Source organism: Orbicella faveolata, unplaced genomic scaffold (genome assembly GCF_042242905.1).
Source record: "Orbicella faveolata isolate gen_17 unplaced genomic scaffold, um_ofav_v1 contig_3, whole genome shotgun sequence".
NCBI classification, from domain to species: domain Eukaryota; kingdom Metazoa; phylum Cnidaria; class Anthozoa; order Scleractinia; family Merulinidae; genus Orbicella; species Orbicella faveolata.
The window spans coordinates 11,355,297-11,374,406 of record NW_028301558.1 but is presented as its reverse complement, the minus strand read 5'-3'; the positions used below and the strand labels follow the sequence as shown (position 1 = coordinate 11,374,406).

Below are 19,110 nucleotides of genomic sequence, written 5' to 3'. Positions count from 1 at the left end.
ACTAACACGGATTACAAACGACGAACTTGATGAATTTAGGCTAAACATTTCAAGATGCACAAATCGTGGCTTAGCTCCTTTAATGTGGTCTATGCTTTCATTGTGAATAAATAATAGGAGTGGCATGTTATCCCCTTCATTACGGCAGGAAAAAATGTGCGAGATAATTTTTTTCCAACTTTCAAAAAAGGGCGATTGTATTGAAGACTATTCAATGACGCTTGTTCGAGACTTGTTTTGAAGTCATTTTTTTAACCTGGCAGCTCACCAAAGTGCAAGATTACTCGGCTTCGCCTCGTGACCCTAGACCTGAAAAACAGTGCTACACATTAATAGACCTTTAAGAAACCACCAAACAGTAGGGAAAATTCCATTAAAAACTTAACATCCATACGCATTTTCCCACCCCACTAAGGTAGGACCTTAACAACTTGTCTAAGCCCTGAAGCACGCTAAGCAGGCATCTCTCACCGGACAGGTGGAAAGGTTAGTTCATAGCGCCGGTCTTATGTCGTCTTACAGCACTGAAAGAGCGGTCAAGCACATAGCCTTATCATTAACTAAGACAGTTATGCAATGAGAGCAATACCTGTTTCTTTCTTTAGGTTGGGTCCAGCAAGCGTTTATATGATTTAGGTCCACTTTTCAGTCACGACCTTTTCAATGGCCCATATGAAGCTAGAAATTGGCTAAGTGATGATTGTACACCTCTTAATGTTAGATTTAAACTTATTTTTTACACTTGTCGGCGCACCTGTAGTTTGCAGTTCCCTTCTTTTTCATGACTTTGTTCACGTTTTCTTTTGAAGTGGGAAATGGAAATTAATGCGAGGTAAAAGGCAAAGTCTGCATACAAGCCAAGTGCATGGCCCATCAGCCCGGAGCTTATCCCCGTTTCCTTAGCGAGGAGAGGCTAGGAGTACTGACGCCCCCCCCCCCCCCGCCCCTCCCCTCTCGCTGGATGGGATGCTAGTCCAGCATTAAATTCGTCGGTACCCATTTATACACCTGGACGCAGAGTGGGAATTTGAGAGTAAATTTTCTTGCCCAAGAACACAACACAATGTCACAGGTTAGTAATCGAACCCGGACCGCGCGATCCGGAGTCGAGCACACTTAACATACAAGAATGTTTCTTATTTAATATAAATTTACCGCAGTTTCGACTGCATAGATAGGCAATGGTAGCCTTTTCTAGTGCCCATAAGCCTGTTTGCAAGCAAACTGGAGTAAAACTAAGAAAATGAGCTCTAGAGATTGAAAAAAAAAAAAAAAATGACCCACGGCGGCGCGTGAGACGTCTGACCGTATGCATCGAACTCCCTTTAACGAAGTTACTTTTCATTACACGTTGGACAAGACAATTTACGGCTTTCGGGGAAAGAATAAACTATAAGCTATGTTCTGATTGTCTATCTCTGTTACGGCAAAAATCACCTTGAAACATCCGGCTTGGTGTAAATCTTATAAAACGTATCAGTAAAGAGGGTGAATGTTAAGTATATTAAAGGTCAAAATGCAACGAAATTTTGACAGTTTTTCTTTTGTCGTAAAACCTTTATAAAAAAGTCAGTTATACCAACATGAAGCAGAATCAACTCTTAAAAATAAGTTTTGTGTGAACTGTGGCGCCCAAGACAAGAAAGTCCGACGATTTCCGAGAGCTTCACGAAAACGAACCAGAAATGGCCGCGCTTGGAGTGGAAATGAAATTATAGGTATTTGTGACGTCATATTTGGCGAGCTCATTTTCGCAACCAAATAATTTACTTGAAATTACTGAATTTGTTTCAAGGATTTCCTGGCGTTTATTGACTTGCCGATATATGAAATAGATCAAGATCCTGATGTCTTATTTGGAAATGTCCAAATACGGCCGTGTAAGTTCGAACCATGGGAATCAGGCAACGATTCAGTCGATACAAACTTAAGTGGATCAGACTCGTCGAGTGAACAAGATGGCATCATGATATCAACAACGAAAGAATCGACCACATGGATTGGTGAGCCTTTCTGAATATGTTGAAAACTGCTGTTCAAAGATTAGTAATAAATTAACGAATAAAGTTCATCTTCGAGTCTTTGTCTTGTTTTATTTTGCAAAAAATGATGTTTACAACTTTCTTTCTGTCAGTAGGAAAAGTTGATCAGCTCACCTGATGTAAGCACTTGCTGATAGTTGTTTTGGGCGAACGTTTAACGTTTAAGCTCATCTTGTTTTTGTCGTTTTACATAACATGTAGTTGCTTTTTCGTCGTTAGAATGCTATGGGTTGTAGGGTTTTCACAGGTCAGAAAAGTTCTAGGGAAAATTAGTTCATCAAGGTTGGGTAATTTTATTTCGTGTCAGGGAATTAACATTGACATTTTGAAGGAAAATCAAATAAAATTAAAATATAACATTACTGGAATCTCGAATACTATTTTCCTAACAAAGAAGTAAATTTGTTGAAAATGTATCAGTTGTAAATGGATGGAATTCAACAGTATGATTGTTAGGGAGGTAAAAGGTAAAGTCTACATACGAGCCGAGTGGCCCACCAGGCTGGAGCTTATCCCGGTTTCGGTACCATAAAGCGACCTGGAGTATTTCTACTCCCCCCTGGATGGGATGCTAGTCCACCGCAGGCTTACCCCCCAGCATTAAACTCACCAGTACCCATTCATACACCTGGGTGGAGAGAGGCACTGTGAGAGTAGAGTGCCCACAAACACAACACAATGTCCCCGGACAGGGCTCGAACCCGGACCGTTTGCTCCTGAGTCGAGCGCACTAACCATGAGGCTACTGCACCTCCCACAATGACCAATATTGTAGGATTATATATTTAAATTGCTTTTATTCATCCTTTGTGATATTATTCCCTGCATTTATAAGCGCTTACCTACCCATTTAAAATGTGTCCGTGTATTTTGATAAATTACTAACTTACTTGCTCAATGAAGCATTATACATGTAGCTTCCTATGGCTATTCACACCACAACAGCTAAACATCAATTAAACTTTACTATTTATAAATTAAATGACATACAGTGCATGTACTGAATGTAAAGATCCTTGTTTTGGTTTCCAAGTAAGCACTCTGGCCTCAATTAGAAACATGAGAGATGTTCAAAACAAAAAATATTCTGACAGAACAGATATGAATTAACCCATTGGCACCTGTCGGGATAATTATGGCACACCCACCTCAACATGTTTCATACAAGAACATACAAATCCAGACAGATAAGTTATTTCTTCAGTTTCAACTAGACATTCTCAAAGAGAAATAAATAGCTCTTTTAGGATTCAAAAAGAGGTTAGTGACCTTGATAAATTTATTGCAAACTCACAGTGGAGGAAATCTCATGTGAAAGCCCTGTGATGCTTGTTGTCTCTTTTTGCATAGTAAAAAGATGTGAATTGTGACATTATCATTTGTCTCATGGTGAGGTCACTAGAGTTATAGATCACAACACAACAACTGCTCACTGCTAGTCTTCATCAAGAAGTACCATTTATATCATGCAAGGGGGCTTGTGATTGTTGCATTCAATCCATCTTTCCAGCAAAAAGTTTATTTATCAGCACGCTGATGAACAATGAAAATTCCCACAACATTATAGCATAACTTACAGGGCAATAGCCAGGAAAAAATATGACCGAGGCAATGTCCACAATAAAATTCTCTTCCTAGATATTTAGCAGTGTTTTACTTCGCCTTCAAAAAAGAAACAACAGAAACGAAAAAAATGGCTGAGGCAAGTGGCTCGGTTTGCCTTACAGTAGCTACGGCCTTGACTAAGGGTGTTTCGGGTGAAATGCCTTGTCTTCTTCACTCAACAAAGTATCACTAAGGGTTGCAAGTCAGAGGTAAGAGAATATAGTCGTACTTTGTTCTTGGTTTAGGCCTGTCAGTTATGAAATCCTGGATAAAAGCATTGGATACCATTTATGGGTTTAATTTGTATGTCTGCTTTAGGATGGTATCTTTCAGTTATCACTCAAAGCTCGAGTCACGCTGACATTACTCTCCTTCAGGAATCTAACTCCACTTTCCAGGCTAGTATCCCCATCCCTCTTCCTTAACATGGGATGCACTGAAACCAACCTGACACTTCATCCCAGCACTGAAGTTACGACCGAAAAAAATCCTCAATACTCTTGTAAAAAGTATGATTATATTTTGTTCAACTAATAACAATGTTGTTGCAGAAAATTGGTAATTCGAAATGATTTATTTAGGCGTTTTTAAACAACGAAGTCTTAATTAAGCTTAGTATATACCACACAAGTAAATAGTGCTTTTTGCGCGCTCTGATTGGTTAACTCGGAGGTGATTAACAAGTACTGTTCACCTCCGAGCAGCCGGCGCGAGAGATTTTAAAATTTTCAACCGCTTGTCACACATAAAATAACGTTTTGGTCCGCTTATTATTCAGCTTGTGTGGTATATACTAAAACAATTATTCACCTCAGTGTCCATGAAAGTGATGGACCTCCACTTCGGTGAATAATTGTTAATTATTTACAAATCCCGATGGCGTGAAATCATGTTAAATGACAAAATCACACTTTTCTAGTTCCTTTTTTTATTTCAACTAGACTAAGTTTAGAAAATGAGATTGTGAAGTACTATTCACCTCCGAGCAGCCGAAGAAAAACAAAATGGCTTCTCGTTTCGCATTGTCGGTATATTGTCACAAATAAAGTTAATCTTTGGTCTGTTCAGTGTCGGTGAAAGTGGTGGATATTTACCTCCACTTTGGTGAATAATTGTGAATTAGTACATACCACACAAGTGAATAGTACTTTTCGCGCATGCTGATTGGCTAGCTCGGAGGTGATTAGCCAAGTACTATTCACCTCCGAGTAGCCGAAGAAAAACAAAATGGCTTTCCGTTTCAAATAAATAAAGTTACTCTTAAACAAATAAAGTTACTCTTTGGTCCGCTAGTTATTCTGCTTAGCGATTACGAAAGATACCGCTTCGAGGTTTCTGCGGAAATGTTTGCTGGTAGCGCGAAGATGAGATGAAACTAGATGAAACAGTTCCCTACATCGCTTCTTATCCTTTAAAGGGGTGTGAACAGGCTCATACCACAGATTTTCGAATGATTGCTACAATTAACGCTGCACAAAACACTCATATTTGCCCTAATACTTTGTTGTTCTGAACGGGAGCTCACCAATTATGACGTCACAAAATCCAGTTCCGACAATTGTCCGAAGTTTCCACGAACCGTTCCGTTTGTAAAGCGAAGAAAAATAGTTGTTTTCAAGGTCTAATATCTCGGCGGCTTTTTGACTAAATCAGGTAAAATTTCGGATTATGATTATTTGGATTAGTATCTTTTATTTTAAGTTATAATCAAACTAGGCCAAATTTCGTTGCATTTGACCTTTAAGCTTCGATCGAAAAACGAGTCGACAGCGCAGTTCGCATGATCAAATGTTATAGTTTCCTCACCAGACGTGAATTTATGGTAGTCATTGCCGAAAGAGTCGTTAAAAGAATCTAGGAAAATACTTCTGTCCAAGTGCAAAGGGGAAAACATATCATTTCAGTAGTCCTCTTTAGTTTCAGTTATACATGAAAGAAAGACACATCCACATTGCTTTGAACTAAACAACTAAAGAGGTATTCAGCAAACTGCATTTGTCCCATTTGCATCGCATAACATATTTATATTGGCCAGGTTCATCGTGTATGAGTTATAATAAAGTTTCCACATGGTGTGCACTCTGATTTGCTGAAACAGCGTGCTTTATCAAAGAACAGATGCACGTGTTGATAACGGTAAGCTGGCTTTCAAATTTTTGCTTCGGAATTTTGACAAAAATTTGTCCCAAATTAAATTTCTCCTGTGACTCAGACAAACGCCACAGGGAAATCAATGGATTCTTTATCATAAAACAAGAAAAGAAGCCTCGACTGTGCGCAGTTCTGCTGTAAAGCACTTACGAGGCGGTAGAGTACTCAGGAAGTAGGGAACGCTCGACTCCGTCTCGTGTTTCCCCCTACATTTCCTTCGTGCTCTACCTCTTCCTGCGTGCTTTACAACAGAATAGAGCACAGTCGAGGCTTCTTTATTTGTTAAATAATGACTGAAAAAAAAATTTATACAATTTGCCAAGTGATGATAAAAAGTTGTTCAATTACAGTGTGAATAATCTACAATACAAGGAGTGGCTTTCTAGGACGTAAAGTAACCACGAAACAAATTGGTGAAATTTGCGAAGGATGTATTATTAAGGGTATATTATTAAGACTTGCGAAGCGGAAATGACTTAAATTTACGAGCATTACTAAAGCTTGAAGTTTCGTCAAATTTAGGGTGGAAAATTTGCAGCATTACTCTGATTTGAAGATTTGAAGCAATTTGAATTACAAAAGTAAAAATGTTAGATTAGGAATTTTGCAAAAGCCCAACGAAAACTTGTGCATTTGTAAAATTGAACATTTCAGTTAAAACGTTGTGAAAGTGATTTCTTTGTTTTCTGGTGAGGGTTACTATTGTTGAAAAAAGTCTTAATTAAAATACATTTAAATTTATGTAAACTGAAATGAAGTACTATTTTATATATTATATACTGATTCAAGCACCATTAGGAATCGTTTTGGAAACACTTTTTCCTTTTCACAGAAAACGGTGACCCCTTAAAAAACATGAGCGTAACATGAGCGTAAGCCGTAATTGCATGGCCTGCTCTGGTGAGGTTACTGAAGTAAATTTGTAAAATGTTAATTAATGTTAGTAATAAGTGTCATGAGCTTTGAAAATTTTCTCGTCATGGAAGCCGAAATCTAAAAATAAGGTTTTATTTTGCTCAAAACTATAACACGAAATCCGTTTTGTGCTTGAGGCCATTAGGTATCGAGTGGTTAGTATTTAGTTAAAATATACAAAACACCCAGTTTGGTGACGCAAAAGCGTTTAATTTTCATAGCACATATCGAGTCAGTTTAAAGAGGCATCTCTGCAGTGAAAAAAAAATCAATCATGAAGTCATGATCGTAACCATGATCTCAAAAGAAGCGACAATAAAGCAAACTAGAGTTTATCTATATCCATCTTGTTTCCAACTTCTTAGCTGAAGAGCGATAACTTCTCAAAGACGCACTTTACAAGGTTCTACGGAATCTAAGAATCTACTTCCGATATCACAGGAAAAATATATCTCATGTTGATCAGGATTACCTGAAAGACCGACCGCTTTGTATTGTTTACAATGCAATGAACAGTTTCTCAGTGTAGCCAATAACATGATTTCTAAGTCTCTTTAATAAATATAACTTGAATTTCTTTGGTTAATATCGTTACTAACAACTTTTGAAACACGCATACCTTGATAGATGTCGATTAAAATAACTTTAAATGTAAGTTAAACTATCGTGAAAAACAAGCAAGGCAGTATCACGGAATATGCTAATATTTATCCCCAAGTAAAGCTATCTGAAACTCCTAACATGCAATTAACTCAGGAAACTCACATATAGGCGGAGGGGTTAAACTAAGATTTTAAAGGAAATACAGAGGACAGTCGAAGAGTGTCAACGTAGCGTGGAGTTATCAACAGAAGAAGGTTAGCTGAATCTTTTTAAGGGTGATATTATTGTATAAATAACGATCACTGCACGTTAAGCTTAGTTGTATACAATACTGACGCTATGCGCAAGTTTATCTGAGCTTTTTTTTGTTTTTGTTTGTTTCTCTTGTTCTTTCTTTCTTTCTTCTCTAGCACTGTAACACAAATATGTGGATCTTTTATTTCTTGCTGGTCATTGGTGCAACTCAAGAAGGTAAACGAAAAACATTAACAATGATTCCTAAGACAAAAAATTAACGAACTTGCATACTACATGTAGTCACTATCAATATTTCCCTCGTCACATAGAAGTTATACAACGGGCCCGAATTTATTCAGCATCGAGATGTCACGGCAATATTATTCAATGCCTTAGTTTTCTTCAAGTCCATTAGAAACGCGCTGTAATAGTTCAAGAGCTTAAAATGCAAGTCGATAATTCCAGAGTTTTGCGACTGAGCTCCACTCTTGAAACCTTTTCACACTTCTAAGCATTTGCATTCGATTTTTTGGACCGACGATCCGACGATCCATAGGTGAATACTTTTCCATTCATCCTATGAGAACAGAGAAAGTTAAAGTTTAAGAAACAGTATTTGAAAGTGAAAGAAACAGTAGTTAAGAAGTTTGTTGTTTCAAGTTCTGCATTTTCGGAGGGTTTCGCAATCAGTTGTTATTTTTGTGTAAGGATCGTAGAGAAATGCTACCCTCCAGGGTAGGCATACGAAGCGGCATCTTCCATACAATAGATTAAGGCGAGAAAGTTATGTTTCCAAAGATGAAAGTTTATTATAAAACTGTCAGAGAAATCTGCAAACTATGCTAATTATTCGGATATCGATGGTCCAGCTTGTTTGAATATTATACCATTTCAGGTAAGGGCGAAAGGGATTCTGGAATACGTATTACGGGTACTGGAACCATAGGTGGAAAAACCAAGAACGTGTTAAGCATACAAGTTGAGATAGATGGACTAGGAATAAGGATCCCTGGTGCTGAAGTGGGAGGAGGGAGAATAGAAGCAGGAGATGAAGCCAGTCTGGAAGCCAAGGAGCCAAGTACGTCCTAATTAATGTTCAATTTAATTGGTATTGCTAGTTTTCAGTGCACGCAATTCAAAATAGATCAAAATAAAAATCAAAACCGGTCAATAGATAAAGTCCAGAATCTGGGAAATGAAAGAAGGTAAATATGCAAAGAATCTCGCCAAAATTCTGGTCACAGCAATTTTTCTTATGCGAGACATGCGGAGAAATTTCTTACCCAAATTTATAGAGATTTGTATGGAGACGACATGCTGGTGCCCATCCGTACGGGCACCAACATGGCGGCCGGAAACCAACAGAAACATCTGTCACTGAGTTTTGCTACAAAAGCGTGAATTTATCCTTCGAGGAACTCTAAAACATTAAAACAATACTTTTTCTAAGACATGAACTGTTCAGATAGCTAAGTTCCCCGAAATAAGTCACTTTTTTAACTATCATGACAGCTCTCTAGGCCGTCATGTAAATGCCGCCAAAAGCTTGAAAATTTAAGCGTAGTGTATCACAAAACCAAGAACCATTTCGGAGCGAAAATTTGTATGAATATCAGTTTTCAGCTGCTCTTATACATCATTTAAGTAAACTCCCAGGACGATCAATAGTTTTGTAGTTCGAATTTTAGTGACGTCACGTGCAAACCATCGACTACTACGACGCTTTTAGGGTGTTTTAACCAAGGACTTGTTCAATAGAATCGATAGAATTCATACAAAGACTATGTTACTCAAAGTGATCGCGAAATTCGATCCGAGAATATGTTATTGAGGATTCCACAGTCGAGGACACTTGTACGATGCTGAATTTATAAGCCATTAATAACTACTTATTAACCGAGAGTGAGGTCTATCTCAGACCGAGACCTCGCCGTATTGACCTCGCTATCGCTCGGTCAATACGGCAAGGCCAAGGTTTTAGATTTTTCCGTAAACACCGAACGTTCGAGGTTAATAAGTAGTTTATTTTATGGCTCAACTTTGCTTGGTTTTTGCTGGTCTGTTATCGGCCCGTGGGCATTACGGGAGAATAATGCCCTAGTATTGGCCTATCAGGGCGCGCCTTATATCGGCTACAATCGCAAGTCACATAATGATAATGCATATAAGCTTCTACAAAAATGCCTCTCTGTAGATTTAAGCCTAATCTGGGACAGTACGGCTGACTGACTCAAAGCCTGTATGCCATAATTTAGCTCTCAAAAGAACCAAACGGGATAATGATTGAAAAAGACTTTTTCGTTTGGTAAATTTCCTGTTGAAAGTAACAATTTTAAAGACCAAATGATAGTTCTTGTAATTTTGCTTGGAAGAAAATTCCATAGTTTCGGTGTGAAAACACTCTTAAAAGAGCGGGATGATTATTATAGGAAGGCACATTAATTACGAAATACGAACTTTAAGCTGCAAGAGGGTCTGGAAGGGTATTCTCGGGATCCGGGATTTGACCAAAATACGGTGCGGGAATCGGGAAAACGATAAATATCTTGACGGGATCAGGGATTTGATTGCTCCCCGGGAAGCAGGACTCGCCAAAATTTGGACACGGGATGCGGGATTTTTTTTCGCTTGTCTGTCGGGAATTCGGGAAATCGTCATGACTCAAATAAACGTTCTAGCGGCCAAAGCGAATCAACCAGGTGAGCGCTAAGTGGTGTCTCCTTTCAAACCAAACTACAGCGTGTGCCTGGTTAATAGTTATCTAACTGAAACTGTCGGAGAGTATTTTGTTCCAATCAGATGCCAGAAAAGTGCACGTGGTGTAATAGCATACCAGTTATTCATTCGATGTTCAATTGGCTCAGTTGCTCAGGCTCTTCAGTCTCTTCACAGGTTCACATTTATAGTAATCTTGAGGAAATTTTTTCAACAGCTTAACCGCTAGATGGCCCCAGATATGGCAAATAGTGATACCAGCTCTGCTACAGTAAGAGTTTTGGTCTCGTATTATCTTGCGGCCACCGACGATACTTCTAGTTCAAGCGCCAGAACCTCGGCGATCCACAAAGAGAAATTAAATGTTCCGCTAAGCGGCGACGAACACAAAGACCTGTTCAACTTTGTGAAGCACTCAAAAACCTTCACTGGGTTAGCAGAAATCGCTGAGAGTAAATGCCTCGGAGAAAACCCGAGGTCATGATTGCTATAAGGTACAAAAAGCTACTTCTTTTCTGCAGGAGCCTTTAAAAAACACGCGTAAATTCAAAATATCAATCGAAAGGGCCAATCTACAGCTTAAATTTATTAGGTTCTGTGGAAATTAGACTTTTCAATGTATTTTTTCTGGGAAAGAAAAACGGGATTCGGGGTAGTGATGAAAAATGTGCGGGATGCGCGATTCTCGTGAAAAAGGAGCGGGAATGTGGAATCAGGATCCCCCCTCCCCCCCCCCCCCCCCCCCTTCTCCAGACCCTCCTGCAAATGCAAGAAAAAAAAAGCTAATACACAAGTGATTTTCCGAACGAAAAAATATCACTAGACAACATGCCTGTTTCTTGCTTATGTGTGGAATAAATGTGAAATATTTAAGACCTAGAGAGATTATCTCCTTCATTTTTCCTCACTTTTTACCGATTTATAGACGCAAATGAGTTCGGTGGGCTTCAGTTTTCACTTTTCTGCTCTCTTGTTTCCTCAGCAGAAGAAGAGTTCACCAAGGAAGAACAAACAGGTTTAGCAAAGCATAATATGTTCCGAAAAGTACACCAAGTTCCTTTAATGACACTGGACAGAAAAATGTGTGATGAGGCTGGAGCATTCGCCCATAAGCTCGCTGAGAAGGGGACTCTCGCGCATTCTTCACAACAGGAACGACTTGGACAAGGCGAAAACCTTTCCAGGGGATGTTCTACCAACAAGGCACAAGCCATGGAAGAAGCCGTGACAAACTGGTGAGAATTATTTCTTTAGCTTAGTTCAATGCTTGACCAACGTCAGGTTATGGGTTGCTGTGACTGAAAACATAACCGAGAGAGTCTGGTGTGCTGTTTTCCTGTTATAAGAAATAACGTATACTTACCTTTTGATTGGCTCTTACTTACGATCAAATGCTGCCGTGCGTCTGTTCAGTAATAGATCACAGACATCGGACGTCAAATTTGTTGTAAAAATTAAAATGTGGCACATAAGGCGAGTGTGCGACCGATCTATTACTGAACAGACACACGACAACATGGAATCTATTTGTTAAGTGCACGTCATCTGTGATCCAGTTACTGAACAAACATACGGCAACATGGAATCGGTTTGTTCAGCCAAGTTTTTCACTCACCCACCGACCCAGCCAACAGTTTCTTTAATTTTTTTTTTTTTTTTTTTCATTTCTTTCACCTTTGTGTAATCGGGAGAACTGCGTTTGATGCTGAAGAGTTTGATTAGACCATTTTCTTCTGGTTAAAGCGTTGTAAAATTAAAGTGAATTTATTTTACCAGAATAGATGATAACTTGACCCAGTACTTGGTTGGGGAGTTTCTGTCATCCGGGATATAGATATCGCTAAGTGTGGTCCACCTTCTCTTTTGTGCTGCATTCTCAGCAAGTGAAGGGAATTTTCCCTCCCTCCACTCCCCCTATTTTCTTAACTTTCTGCATTAGCTGGCGGTTTTTCCCTCACCTTTGCCGGGCGGATACTTTGGTATGTTTGTAATTTAAGCTTTCTAAGCTTGCTATAAAAATAAACGGCCACACCTGTGGCCAATAAATCCCACTTGGGAGTGCTGAGTTTTATTATATACCCAGCAAACAGAGCTCAGTCAAAGTAGCACCCATATGATTTATGTATATATTGTATTTAAGTGTGAGGAACAAGATACATATAAGGAGATATTAATTAAGCAGATAGATTCTGCACATTAACAACAACAACCTTTATTCTCAATACAAATCATTATTACAGTTATAGTATATTTAGTTCCAGGACAGGTTGTTTTCAACAAGTAATCCATTTTAAGGTACAACGAGGTGTGTGATCCAGGATACAACTTCACAAGTGCCACAAGTGACAAAGGAAGTAGCATATCCGGGACAGGCCATTTTACACAAGTGGTGTGGAAAGAAAGCACGGTTCTTGGCATTGGACGCGCGGAAGTAGAACAAGGTGGCCAAAGGTGTGCTTACATTGTCGGAAGATATAAATCAGCGGGGAACATGCTGGGGAGTTTTAAGGAAAATGTGCCGAAGGGTTACTTTAACTCTACTTACTGCGACACAATACGGTCTTAATAAAGAGTGAGAGTCAACAAACTGATAATAAGCTTTCAAGCAATAGTAATGCGCTTTCCCTTGGATTAATGCTATATATACGTAAGGGGAATGGTTTAACAGTGGGAATGCAATAACATGGGTGCAATATCTGTGATAACGCTGAATAAAAACAAAAAATTCAACTAAAACTGAGTTTTGGCATTTTCTTATTGCTGAAAGTATCTTACTGTTTGCCCTTGTTATCAAGGAATTCGACAGTTATTGTAAATACGTTTCTTTACATCAGTAAATAACACTCAATATTGTTTGACTAGCTACAGCAGCAGTAAGGTTAGGTCTTGAAATGTGGAATCGTTATCGTCATGGATTCAAATTCCACAATCCCATTTTTATATCGGGATCCTTCAAAACACAACAATTGCTAAAAGAAAAAAGAAAAACGTTTCTTTCTTCTTCTGAGTTTCTTCGCAAAGAGAAACTCAGAAAAAAATCAGTGTGGTAATGTTTGTGGAGACAGCATGTCCGAGTCGCACGGGTTAAAAAGTCCCGCTCTGACCACTAAGCTGGAGTTGTTTCTTGGTAGACCCTCGGTTATGCTTGTAAATAGCCAACTGGACTGCCTCAAACAGTTGGGTTTATTTGAAATATTCTTTTTTACTTTCAGTTTACTGGCGTGCCTGAGAAATGGCTTTCTTTATCTAAGCGCATTGACCACTATTAACATTCAACATTTAACATAATTGTTTTGAGCGGTTTGAGACAACTGAGCCGAGTTCAAAACTGGAGGACATAAAATATAACAAAAAAACCTCACTGGAAAGGTAAAAAACTGAAATCGAAATTTACGGTATACAATGTACTGCTAAGACTCGGCTCAGGTCTCTACATATCTCATCGATCTCTCCCGTATTTGCTCGCCTTGTTATATATTTGTATCGCTTATTTAACAAATAAAGAAGCCTAAGCCGTGTATTACACTGTGATAAAACTCGACGGGCATTTAGGAACACATGAGAAATGTAGAAAACACTTTATACTCTGATAAAACATGGGTTTTTGACCAATCAGTGCGCGCGCAGGGTCCTATCTATATTATAAATTAAATTAAGCTCCCGTCCACATTACGCTGGAGAAATTTGAAAACACAACTTTATTTCTCCGGTTAGGCCTACCATCCACACTAATCCGTCACAAAAACGGAGCTTTCCAAGAACGCTCTTCAAACCGGAGGAATTTTAAAACACCGGCTTTGCGTTTTAGTATTGGCGGAAAACATTTTGAAAACGGAGCTTTTCGAAAATTAAACGATGACATCTTGATAATTCATGCGATTTCCACGCCCTATTTTTCCTCAAACACAAATCCAAAATGACTGGTAATTGTTGCGTTTTCAAATTTCTCCTTGGACCCAAGTTCTGTGTTTTGTTTAGCGCTTTCACAACAACGCAACATCGGTAAAGCTAATGACCCCTCGTTTATCCATTTTGACTTCACAGCGTGAGTTGGACAGGTAGGTAATTTTATTACTATTACTATTATTATTATTATTATTATTATTATTATTATTTAACGGAAAACTTTATTGATTCTCTAATTAAAGCAAGAGAGGGTTTTGAGTGCCTTCAAACATTTTTTAAAGAGGGTTTAAACCAAGGGAAATAAATCTACAAACAGTAAATCGACGCAAACTTGAAGGTAAGCGTTTTGAATTCCTTTTTCAAACTGTAATTTCGTTTAAGAAAATATTTCAACGTTTAGAGATATATTCTAAACGATCTTAGAGTTACAAGTCGGTTAAATGGTTTCAAAACATGGCAGCGTATAACAGGTAATGTGGTCGGACAGAAAAAGGTTGTTTCGACAGCAACGAGAACAAAGTTGAGATTTTCCCAATATATAGTCGTGAACACCCTCTAGGATGATTTATTCTTCTTATAAACAACTTATAGTTTTAGCCAAAGGGGAAACAGTGGAAAACCGTCATGGTTATAAACTCTCTTTCTTGTAACTCAATTAATTAATCATGATTTGGAGAGGCCTGTTAAGGAATCAGTTAAATCCTGTCAGGCTCAATGTCATCAGTTGTTCTTGCTATATTGAATAATATCTATAATTGCAAGTCGTTCTTGGAAGGGTGTTGTGCAACACGTTTCATTTCAGTCACTCTTTTTTTTTTCCGATAAACTTTAGTTTCCCCTTAATATATTCAAAACTTTTCACTGTATGCTATCTTTAACGAAATAAGGAAAGCATTCTCCGCTTCAATTTATCTTCTTTAAATTTCCTTGCATTGCTTTTCAGAGGCTAAAAAACTGGTATCATAATGATGATGTCGATGATTTTAAAGGAACTGACAAGCGTTCAGTAGAAACCTCTTATCTCCTGTAATAAAACGAATAAATAAATTTTGTCCTTGACTACCTGACAGGAAACTTGTTGAACTAAAATACAGACACTACTTAATTCACAAAGGTTACCCATTTTCGTAGTTTCTATATAAGATATGATCTGACGTCTTTGAAGTTGTCGGCTCATTACTGTGTGTAGCAACAAAATTTAGATCTAAGTTTAGCAAAAGTGAAGTTTCTCTCGAGACAACTGGCTCTCATTACCCCGAAAGTCGCTGTAGTGCCTAGATGTTGGTGGATGGTGGTCAGTCAAGTTCCGTTTTCACAGGGAAATTACCTGGTAATTTGCTGTTGTATCTAAATGTTTCTCTCTCTCTCTCTCTCTCTCTCTCTCTCTCTCTCTCTCTCTCTCTCTCTCTCTCTCTTTTTCGTTATTTAATTTCCTAGTGACAAAGTTGTGATGTTATTTTATTCCGTGTTCCTTGCGGCTGTCACTGGAGCTTTATCAGGTAACAATGCAATAAAAAATATTCTGAGATTCGGATGAGGGCTAACATCTGGTCATTTCCCAGTTGCCTTGCACATATAAAAATGTGTTACACCTACAGGTTCCTTCTCATGCAGGCCGAGCTCATTTTCAAATGAGGGCTAAGTTTTGTACCAGGACTAGTTTTGAAGCCAAAGCACAAGGTAACTTGGAAATGGCCTATTACAGCCCATGTAAAGTATATATACAGTAAAAGGTCTAGGATCTAGCTAATTGTTTTTTTTTTTTACCATTTAAGGTATTTCAATAGGTTACATGTTTTTCCATAATAAAGTGTCTTTAAGCTCGCAAATACATTACCATCGCAATTTGTTTTGTAATCGATTCTAAATATGGCTATCACAGTTCAGTACATATTGCCATTTTTCATCGGGCTTGTCTAATACTTGTATCGTTGCATCTTGGTAGACGATAATCTCGTAAATTCATGTAAATAAATACATCGTATGCCAGCTTTTGTGGACCTAATGATCGATTTGTTTTATGCTCTTAACGACGAGTCCCTCGAAAAAGCACACTAACTGTTTCCCTGAGACTATTGAACAGTTTTATAAGCCGGTTACTCGTTTATTCAAATTAATTATACAAGTTCACATGACGTTGTCTAGCTGGGATTTCATTTGTTGTTAACAGAGTCACGAACAAATGGAGGTAGCCCAGGAGCGGCAGAAAATGCTACTAATGTGCTCCCAACAGGAAGTAAGAGTAGATAACCCATTACAATTTTAATTGTTAAAAGCCTCTCCATTAGTAACATGTTCCGTGGATTGACTGACGAACTGACTTTGACTGACTGACTGACTGACAGCAGACTGACGTGGAACGACTGACTGACTTACTGGCAGACTGTGTGGCTTTGGACTGACCAACAGACTGAACTGACGGACGGACGGACAAACAGACGGACGGACTGACTGACTGATTGACTGATTGACTGATTGACTGATTGGCTAATTGACTGATTGACTGATTGACTAATTGACTGATTGACTGATTGACTGATTGACTGATAAGATAAGAACTTTATCAAAGTGTCGAAGTCGCTAGCATACAATGTATAGTAATTGTGGACACCTAATTACGATTACTTATCTAATAATTAATAAAATATGAAATACATGTACGTATGTATTGACTGATTGACTAATTAACTGACTGACTGACTGACTGATTGACTAACAGACTGACCGACCGACCAACATGGACTGACTGAAATGGACTGATCGACTTTGTGTGACTTAGCGACTTTGACACTGACTAGCTGACAAATGAGTTGTTTGATTGACCTATTAATAAACCTTTATCCTATATGCAGTATTTTCTCAGCAAGAGATAAATGGCCTGAGGGAGCATAATCGTCTCCGTGCCATACACGATGCGCCGCCAATGACGCTGGATCGTGAGATGTGTAATTCCGCTGCCCAGTGGGCCAAATATATCGCAGAACTGGGTGACCTAGTACATTCAACTCAAGATCAGATACCAAATCGAGGTGAGAACCTGTCGATGGGCTGCTCTACCGACAAACCTCAAACAGTGAAAGAGGCTGTGACAAGCTGGTAATTATAACCATTGTAAACTGAGAAACATTCCCTGTCTATGTGAAGCTGTCGAAAGTCCACACAAAAAACTGGTGGTACAGTCGATAAAGAGGTCCAATTTCCCGATTACATCTACCTCAAAACTAACAATTACGCTATATTCTCAGAGCTTGAAAATAACTCTTTCTATCGCTCATAAATTTTGCAGTGTTCTGAGCAAGGCAGGTTATCATCCCGCGTTTTACCTTATCGATCTTATCTGGTCTCTGCCTTAACATGTTTATCTCCTTCGGGCAACAGACTGCAAGCCAAAGTACACTAAAAACACACAAATTATCAAAATATTTACCAAAAGTAACCAAGTGGCAAAAAAAAACCGTGTCCGCCTCATTGGTGTTGCGTTCAATATTTTCGACTGTTTTTAAGCTTAAAGGACCGGTAAGCCTCAGCCATCTTTGATGCCATCGAAATTGTTGATATTGCATGGTGAAGCGAAATCTTATTGCTTTAATGTAAGTTGTGTTTCTGAAAGATGTTTAATTATCTTTAGTGGTTTCACTGTGATTTCCTTCGTTTCGACATGCTCCGAATAAAACTAATAGCCACTTGGCATTTATACCAAGTTAAGTGCATCTGTGCGATATAAATAAAGTTCATGTATGTCTTTCAGGTATAACGAGGTTTGCGATCCCGGGTATGAAGGACTGGGAGAGATTGAGGATGGACCAAACGGGGCTGGACACTTCTCACAAGTTGTTTGGAAAGAGAGCGTCGTACTCGGTATTGGCAGAGCAGAAATAGAACAAGACGGAATGAAGTGCGCATACATTGTTGGTCGATACAAACCCGCTGGCAATTTTGGAGGCTCGTACAGAGTGAATGTATTGAAAGGATCGTTTAACCGAGATGTTTACTGTCCCACTGCAGTAAAGAAGATGAATGCGGAACGTCTCATTGTGCAAAAGAAAGCAAGATAACAACTCAAGAGTACAGCATTGTTAACGCTAGGTCCTAACGATATTGAATAAAACGATGAAAAAAAAAATAGTTTGTAAAATTAAATTGCGAAGGCAACGGAGCGTGCCATATGTATATAATCAGACCTTTACTTTGACACGCTAAATTTGATCTATTAACCACTGTGTTTTTAAGGCTTGACTGAAAGTAAATATCCAAAAATTCTAGCACCCTTCCCTCCCCCCCGTTCTGCCAATCTAATACAGTCTAACCTCCGGTTGCGACCACCTCTCGTAAGCGACCACCTCTCCTCAGCGACCAGTTTTCCAAATTCCAAGTCAAATCACTATATTTGGAACCTCTTGTAAGCGACCACCTCTCGTAAGCAACGGCGACCACTTTTAGAGCTAAAAGTTTGAAATTTTCTGTTGTTTTAACTTCTCGTAAGCGACCACTTGACACAGTTGACAGATAATAGAGCGAAAATTGGATTATAAGGTGTTGTAACATTAACGCATTGCTGGGTTGTACAAATAAGAGAGGTACATTTCTCAGTGGGAAATACCAGATTTTTTTCCCGAAACTGACTTTAAATTGCACATGAATGAAACATTTACCGCATGGGGCAAGTCTCTGCAGTTTCCATATGCTAATGAGGCAAAATTTGGACCCAGTATGGTCTTTGCTCTCGTAAGCGACCAACTCCCGCAAGCGACCACCAAGGCTCGACATTTTGGGTGGTCGCTTACAGGAGGTTCGACTGTAAAATAAAAACCATTTAAAATTCGTGGCCCACTTCCAGTATTAAATTACCGTTTTGGATTTTGTATTATTTGTACAAGATTGTTAGTGTAGGACGATAAATCCCTCTATTGCAGTAAAACAGGCGGCCCTTTTATAT

General features: G+C 38.7%; 2 protein-coding genes and 1 long non-coding RNA gene across 4 annotated transcripts; all 3 read left to right on the top strand.

Moving 5' to 3' along the window:
* Positions 1 to 7,471: 7,471 nt before the first annotated feature.
* LOC149106371 (uncharacterized) lies at positions 7,472 to 9,081 on the top strand. Of its 2 annotated transcripts, XR_016210049.1 has the most exons (3): positions 7,472 to 7,570; positions 7,727 to 7,787; positions 8,449 to 9,081. It is a non-coding gene; the product is annotated as an uncharacterized LOC149106371 (long non-coding RNA). The 2 variants fall into 2 exon arrangements; XR_016210050.1 differs by lacking the exon at positions 7,727 to 7,787 and having other exon boundaries at positions 8,449 to 8,631.
* A 2,234-nt stretch (positions 9,082 to 11,315) lies between these two features.
* Positions 11,316 to 13,004, top strand: LOC149106370 (Golgi-associated plant pathogenesis-related protein 1-like). The gene is made up of 2 exons (XM_089298865.1): positions 11,316 to 11,503; positions 12,564 to 13,004. Exons 1-2 carry the CDS (start codon positions 11,331 to 11,333, stop codon positions 12,832 to 12,834), a joined length of 444 nt encoding a protein of 147 aa, XP_089154991.1. The 5' UTR covers positions 11,316 to 11,330; the 3' UTR covers positions 12,835 to 13,004.
* A 4,031-nt stretch (positions 13,005 to 17,035) lies between these two features.
* Positions 17,036 to 18,322, top strand: LOC149106369 (Golgi-associated plant pathogenesis-related protein 1-like). Its single transcript, XM_089298506.1, has 2 exons — positions 17,036 to 17,270; positions 17,923 to 18,322. The coding sequence occupies exons 1-2, from the start codon at positions 17,098 to 17,100 to the stop codon at positions 18,227 to 18,229; spliced, it is 480 nt and encodes a 159-aa protein (XP_089154632.1). The 5' UTR covers positions 17,036 to 17,097; the 3' UTR covers positions 18,230 to 18,322.
* Positions 18,323 to 19,110: the final 788 nt, after the last annotated feature.